Raw genomic sequence first — 7,112 nt, forward strand, 5'->3', positions numbered from 1 at the left:
CACATTGTGTGATAATGCAACAGATCTGACCCTTAAATTTGGCCAGAAAAAAATACCCTGAAATTGAATGGAATACTTGGTAATGATTTATATTTAGATCTCTTTGTACATTCTGAAAACAGCCATAAGCTGTAAACATAGGAAAGTGTCACACCCTGAAATGACTATCAAACTCCAGACAAACTATAGCGTTATTAAACCAACTTCTGAATAAAATTACTTGAGATAAGTACGGTGAAACTTGGCTCAAACAAACTGTAAATTTACTCCTATAGATGAAACTGTAGTGCTATTTTGGGGATAGAATCTCAAATTTCGACTGGAAACAAGTATAATAGAAAACCTAGGATTAGTTAAGGCTCCGGAGAGGTTTCCAGCTTAGGGAAGGATCATGGGGATTATCTCACAGTTTCCCATGTTACATTTTCTTTGTACATAGACAAGAATTTGCTTACTTTCTGTCCATGTGCAAGGTAAAAATCCTCATGTCACTTGCATTAGAATCAAAATATCACCTTCCCTTTATATGTTCTGTCGCATCAGGCTTGTTTGAACATAAGAGAAACAGTAAGGGTTGAGATGGAATGGAAAGACAGCACATTCAAATGATTTTAATTTATGAAACAGAAGTTGGGGATAGCAACCCTTCTACCTTCTACCCTGATTACTGGTATAAGTAAAATAAGTAATATAATTGAAATATACATGCTTAATTAACAAATACATGCAATCAAGGAAATAATAGTGTTCGTAAAACTTTTTTGTTGGACACATTTATTCTCACGATATAAAAAAGTCACAAGCAGAGCACATGCCTGATTTTGTAAGCGGGCTTAAAGTAACTTAGCTTTAATGGAGCAGAGCATTGCTACTGAGGATGGTAGTAGAGAAGCGGTTGATGTAAAGTTTCTCTTTAGGTTGGCCAATATTTGGCCAGTCTGTATTGTATTTGAATAAACTTATATGTGATTAATGCCCTGCATTTGTGTAAGAGCAGCACTACTTTTCCAAGTAAAAATTAGAAAATCTTACTCATAATTGTTTTTTCTCCTCCAGATTTCCAGTGAAGCCCTCTCTAACATCAGGACTGTAGCTGGGATAGGGAAAGAGAAAATGTTTATTGACACTTTTGAGAAGAATCTGGATATGCCCTACAGAGCTGCAATCAAAAAAGCAAACGTTTATGGAATCTCCTTTGGCTTTGCCCAGAGCATAGTGTTCATTGCCAACTCAGTCTCTTACAGATACGGAGGGTTTCTGGTTGACACTGAAGGACTCCATTACAGCTTTGTCTTCAGGTAGGAGCCTGCCTGGAGCGAGACCCAGGCTCCTCTCCAGCAGTGCTGGTCTGGGTGGAGCATGCAGTTTCCCTACAGCTTCCCATGAATGACCGCGTTCCCCTTTCCTGCAGGGTGATCTCTGCTATTGTGACCAGTGGGACTGCTTTGGGAAGAGCTTCTTCCTACACCCCGAACTATGCCAAAGCCAAAACATCTGCTGCACGTTTTTTTCAACTCATTGATCGGGTTCCTGAAATCAGTGTTTACAGTGAAAAAGGGGAAAAATGGGTAAGAGTGGAGACAGATAAGTAATTTGAGATTTTGCTCAGCTCAATATAAGCACTGAAGTTACAGTAACAATTTAAAAAGCAAGGAGGACTGGCAATTTGTTTGGAACAAATTCCTAATACGAATTCCTATTAGGAATTTGTTTGGGTAAATATTAGGAATTTGGAATTATTATGAATAATTATTAGGAATTGTTTGGTAAAACGCCTGTTAATTAGAATAGGAGTAATTGGGATGACTTACAGAACAGCATGCTTTTGTTTTCTGCTCCAAAGTTCACATATAAAACCACTTATAACTACCCTGTAAATTTTTTTTTTTAAGTTTGTATCAAAAACTTGAGGTTGTTTTTGAGAAGGAGAGTCATCTTGGAATGAGACAAAATTAAAATGCTTTATTTTTGGTCAACGGAAAAGTCAGACTCAGCAAATTCAAAAAACTAACTTTGATTTAGCTTTATCAGAATTAAGGAATTTTTAAAATAATTGTCACAAGTATATTAAATTCTTTGCTCAGACCATAAAAATAGGGTATCTTGATTCCTTTCAGAATTTAGTAAGTTTTCAATTCTGAGAAAGTTGGAAAATTGTAATATTAAAAACATAGAGGAAATCTGGTCAAAGTTCAGCTGATTTTTTTTAAGCATTTTGCACAGATGTGTTTACGTGATCACCAAATTTGGATTTAAACAGTGTCTGTATTAAAAATAAATAACTTTCCAATTTGTCAGGTGATCCCACTTCCAGTTGGTGCCTCTGGCTGGTGTAGTACAGGGCCATGTCAGTAGAGCAATCGTGTGATGACTAATGACCATCTTGCACCAGTAAATTTCTAATCCCTCTTTCTGGGCTAATTTTGTAAGCACTAATATCACGTTTTAAATGACAGATGCAAGAATGGAATTAGAGGAATAGTTATTTTGTACTTTATGACTCAGTTTCAAGCTTGAACTCATTGCAGTGTCTTTCTTATTTTTCCCCTAGGATGATTTCAAGGGAAGCATTGAATTTCTTAACTGTAAATTCACATACCCTTCTCGGCCTGATGTTCAGGTCCTGAAAGGACTCTCTGTAGCTGTGAAGCCTGGCCAGACTTTGGCATTTGTTGGAAGTAGCGGCTGTGGAAAGAGCACCAGTGTCCAGCTTCTGGAGCGTTTCTATGACCCTGAGAAAGGAAGTGTGGTAAGCAAAGCAAGCACGATTTGTGTACTGTTGTTTCCAGCAATGCTACAAGGACTCCTCTGAATGTGTCCTACTGTGCAACCTTGCCAAGGTAGCACACATGCAGTTTGGGGTTTCAGCTCCTCAGACAAATGCAGACTGTTCAGACAACTCCCTGAGTATCAAACGTATTCAGGCAAAATGAGAATACTGCAAACCTCAGGTGCCCTCTCACGTTATGTAGGCTGCAGGCATTCACTGTGGTAGCTCCTGTATGGAACACGTAACGTGTGGTTGACATTGTGGGAGCACAAGCAAGAATCAAGCCTGACTGAAGCAACAAAGAGTCTGGAACATCACTAAATGTATAGCCTCAACGTGCAAATTCTTCGTGGGTTGCATTTGTCTAGGTTTATCTTCCAGTTATTCAATTACTGATAGCTTAAAAAGCCTTTATAACTTTTTCTCATGTAAATACTTAATCATCCAGTCTGAGATCTTTGCAAAAAAAGAGTCTTGTGATCACTATGCCAGCAAAGCAATAAACCATGTTCCTAACCTTAAGCAATTAAATAATTTAGTTGGAGTTAAGATTAAGCAAATGGTTTAGTGTTTGGTTGGATCACAGACACAGAAAATATTCATCATATAAGAAGACGTGTAAGCAGAGTCTTACTAAATTACTAATTACTAAAGTACAAGTAATATGGCTAAATCATTTAGTTCTGCTGTAAACTATTTGGGTTTTGCAGATTGTTTTGGAATTAAGTTTCATGTTTTCTCCTTTTTCCTGCTAGTTAATAGATGGACATGACACCAAGAAAGTAAATATACAGTTTCTTAGATCAAAAATTGGAGTGGTGTCCCAGGAGCCTGTGCTATTTGACTGCAGCATTGCTGATAATATTAAATATGGCAGTAACACCAAAGACACAACGATGGAAAAAGTCATAGAAGCAGCCCAGAAGGCTCAGCTGCATGACTTTGTTATGTCACTTCCTGAAGTAAGTACACCTGAGGCTTGGCTGTGAGACTTGGACAGGCTGCTCAGCATTCACTGCAGGGAGGCTCACCAAAACCAGTTACAGTTGCTGAAGTGAATTCTTTTTGTCTTGCTTTTACAACTAGACCAGTAGGAGCAAAGACGCCTCCTTTTGTTCCTGAGAGCTTGGGTGCAAGCTGTCCCTGTGTTCTTACTCGATAGGCAAATATTTACAAAACTGAAAATAACATAATTCTGAATTAGGAGAAAATGGAAGATTTTCTTGTCAACTGACAAGACAGAAGAGGAAGCACAGTTCAGCAGTCAAAGCATTATACTGAGTCAGGAAATACAGTTCCTGTTCCCAGCTGTGGGAGTGTTGTCTTGCAATTAGGGCATGATGCCCTAGATCAAAAATATTTGAAGCTGGCTGCTCACGTTCACTTAGGAAGTATTCAAATGCACAGAAACAATATAGACATAAATTGTAAGAATACAAGAAGTATGAATACAATTTAGGCACCCAAACAAAGCACTTGTCCAATGAGCCCGTCAATCACTTTTAGCCTCTTACCCAAATCTAGGTTGGGGGGATCTTTTGCATCAGACAAATCAGCCATCATCTTACCATTAAATTTTCTTCCAGGCCTGTCAGCATACAAAAACACATGGTTCAAAGATTGAACATTGTATTACTCCCAGAGTATTATTTCTGCCTTGCTGGGTTCTTTAAGGAAGAGACAGCAATGGTCAGAGCTCTTGCCTCTCCTGCTGCTCCTTCAGTTTGCGTATTTATGTATTGTTTACACCTAGATAAAAAAATCTCCCTTTTCGTATGTTTTTCAGAAATATGAAACTAATGTTGGGGCACAAGGATCCCAGCTGTCTCGTGGGCAAAAGCAACGCATCGCTATAGCGAGGGCCATCATACGAGATCCTAAAATTTTATTACTGGATGAAGCTACATCTGCCTTAGATACAGAAAGTGAAAAGGTAAGTTTGCAGTGATCAGAAATAAGGCAAAGTTAATGCAGTGGCTTAGAATGTACAGTACCTTTTCCTGTTCTTCAGAGACATCCTGCTGTACAAAGACCACACCACCGCAAAAGTATTCACCGTTGTTAATTCAGCACTTATGCCTTTAACGATCTTTTTGAAAGATCTAGAAGCATAGCCATAAAAACAACAGCAAGCTACAGGGACTCTTAGACTGCTGATGAGAGGCAGCACTTTTAAAGTACTGTACATATTAATTCCCTGGGTTTCAAAGCATTCAGTGGGAATTTTTCATAAATACAGCTTCTGCACAGAAAAAACAAACAGTGTGGGGCCTAAGAACTTGGGCAATAGTTTGCATGGCTTGGTTACACTCAGATTAGAGAAATGGTAGAAATTTAGAAGCATATCCAGGCTAACATTCAGCGTGACAGCTGAAAAAGGCCTTCCTTACCGTTTAATTTCTACTCCTTTGTATATTTATCTGTCCCTTCTTTGTACTGCTATTAGATTAAGTTCACGACCCAGCTAAGCACACCAATAACATAACCTTCAATTTAGCCTTGTAGTCACTTGTACAAGTATTGCACAATACAGTTAATGAGTTTGAAGCAATCAGCTTTCTCCAGCTCTGAGCCCCAACTTGATTTGCCATTCCCACTTTGTTGCCTTTAGACTGTACAAGCTGCGCTGGATAAAGCCAGAGAAGGGCGTACCTGCATCGTCATTGCCCACCGCTTGTCCACAATCCAGAATGCTGACATCATTGCTGTGATGTCGCAAGGAACCATCATCGAAAGGGGCACCCATGATGAACTGATGGCCATGGAAGGAGCGTATTATAAGCTTGTTACCACTGGAGCCCCGATTAGCTGAACTGCTGTGATACTAAATTTCAAAGATTTTTTTTTCTCTAAACAAATAGTCTGCAGGAGGTACGTGTATGCTGGTACCCCTTCGTGTCACAAAGTACTCTATGATATAGAGTTATATGGTACCTTAAATGTATGTAGCTTTCTGGGTCAGGCAACTTGTCAGGCACCTGCAGGGGACTAAGCATAGGCTCATGCATGCAGGAAGCAGCTTAGCCCACTGCTAAGTGAAAAGGAAAGCAAGCCCGAAAATGAGATCTTTCTTTGTTGAGCTGGGGAATTGCCACCACCCCAGTCAGACTGCACAGTCCTGTCCTTCCTCAACTAGCAATCAAGGAAGACTCCAGTCTGGTGTTCTGGAAACTGCCACTTCTCTCTAGGTGAGCTGTATGAATAAAAAAAAACAATCCAAAGTATGATGTGGTATTATTGAAGGGTTCAAATATCTCCTAATGGTTCTGCAGAGGATTACAACAGCTACCCTTCCTCTGGGTGCAGAACCTTGACCCTTCCCACTACTTCATGCCATGCCTACTTCAGCTGTGTTGTTGGGGGAGGTTGGGCTTCCACTGCATGCAGTGCTAACACGTTGCAGCCCTCAGCTTGACATACCAGTAACCCTTCCAATAAAACCAGTAAGTACTCACAAAGAAGGTAGCAGCTTCACACTACTGAGGAAAGAAAAATCAAAAAGAGGAACAGAAACCGGTAAGGCTCAGTTCTCCTGCTCTCACCACTCAAAGGTGTCAAACAGATTTTAAATATGAATAAATGCTTTAGTTAAATCAATGTAAAATCCTACAGTTAATTAGCACAGTCATGTAAATCACTTCTGTGGAGATGGTGATGGATAATACGTTTTCTGTGTTTTTCAGAAGGCATGACAATGCCTTTGGGAAGTATTTTTAAATACCATAAGTATATTCAGTAAGAGTAAAAAAAAAAAATAGCTACTTGTTCATATTAAGCGGAGTTGATAAATACAGCAACAGTTCATTCAAGAATAACGAAGATCTGGAATTACCTTCTGACAGAAGCTTGTATCTGGAACAGTTTGTTTTAAGGTCTACTGCATGTTTCTCTGGAATATGTTACTGGGTGTTGTCTACTGGACAAGGGCCTCTTTCCTTTAGGAACTGGGAACTTGGAGACAAAGTCTAAATTACAGTACTAAAATTTAAATCTTTATTTGCAGCGATAGATTGTTACCGGCAAAGTCATTCTGCAACTTACAGGGGGTGGTGGGGTGGTTTGTAACAAGCCACACCATCATGGAGTTTCTTATAAAACTGTGCAGCTGTACCAACTGCTGAAACTTGAATAAAGCTGGAAGGGTGAAAACTTCATCAGGATCCCTCTCTTAATTCCAGGCAGCAAAAAAAAATAAATAAAAATTTCAGCTTTCACACAATCTCAGTAATAGCATTCTTTTATCAGAACCTAGTGAAATCACATAAGCAACATTAAAGTGCTATTTTTCCTAAAGAAGCGTGTTTTTTTTAATCCTTAACTGAAAATGCGTAAGGAAGCTGCA

The 7,112-nt window shown here is 39.2% G+C and overlaps 1 protein-coding gene across 11 annotated transcripts in view; it reads left to right on the forward strand.

Moving 5' to 3' along the window:
* ABCB11 (ATP binding cassette subfamily B member 11) overlaps positions 1–6,924 on the forward strand; it is a 69,451-nt gene extending 62,527 nt beyond the window's left edge. For all 11 annotated transcript variants that reach the window (XM_066999519.1, XM_066999520.1, XM_066999521.1 and 8 more), the window contains 6 exons: positions 1,057–1,298; positions 1,412–1,568; positions 2,552–2,749; positions 3,526–3,732; positions 4,557–4,703; positions 5,382–6,924. In XM_066999519.1, coding sequence (XP_066855620.1) covers positions 1,057–1,298; positions 1,412–1,568; positions 2,552–2,749; positions 3,526–3,732; positions 4,557–4,703; positions 5,382–5,582 — 1,152 coding nt within the window. In that variant the 3' untranslated portion in view covers positions 5,583–6,924. The remainder of the gene's footprint in view (positions 1–1,056; positions 1,299–1,411; positions 1,569–2,551; positions 2,750–3,525; positions 3,733–4,556; positions 4,704–5,381) is intronic.
* Positions 6,925–7,112: the final 188 nt, after the last annotated feature.

Source organism: Anser cygnoides, chromosome 6 (assembly GCF_040182565.1).
Source record: "Anser cygnoides isolate HZ-2024a breed goose chromosome 6, Taihu_goose_T2T_genome, whole genome shotgun sequence".
NCBI lineage: Eukaryota > Metazoa > Chordata > Aves > Anseriformes > Anatidae > Anser > Anser cygnoides.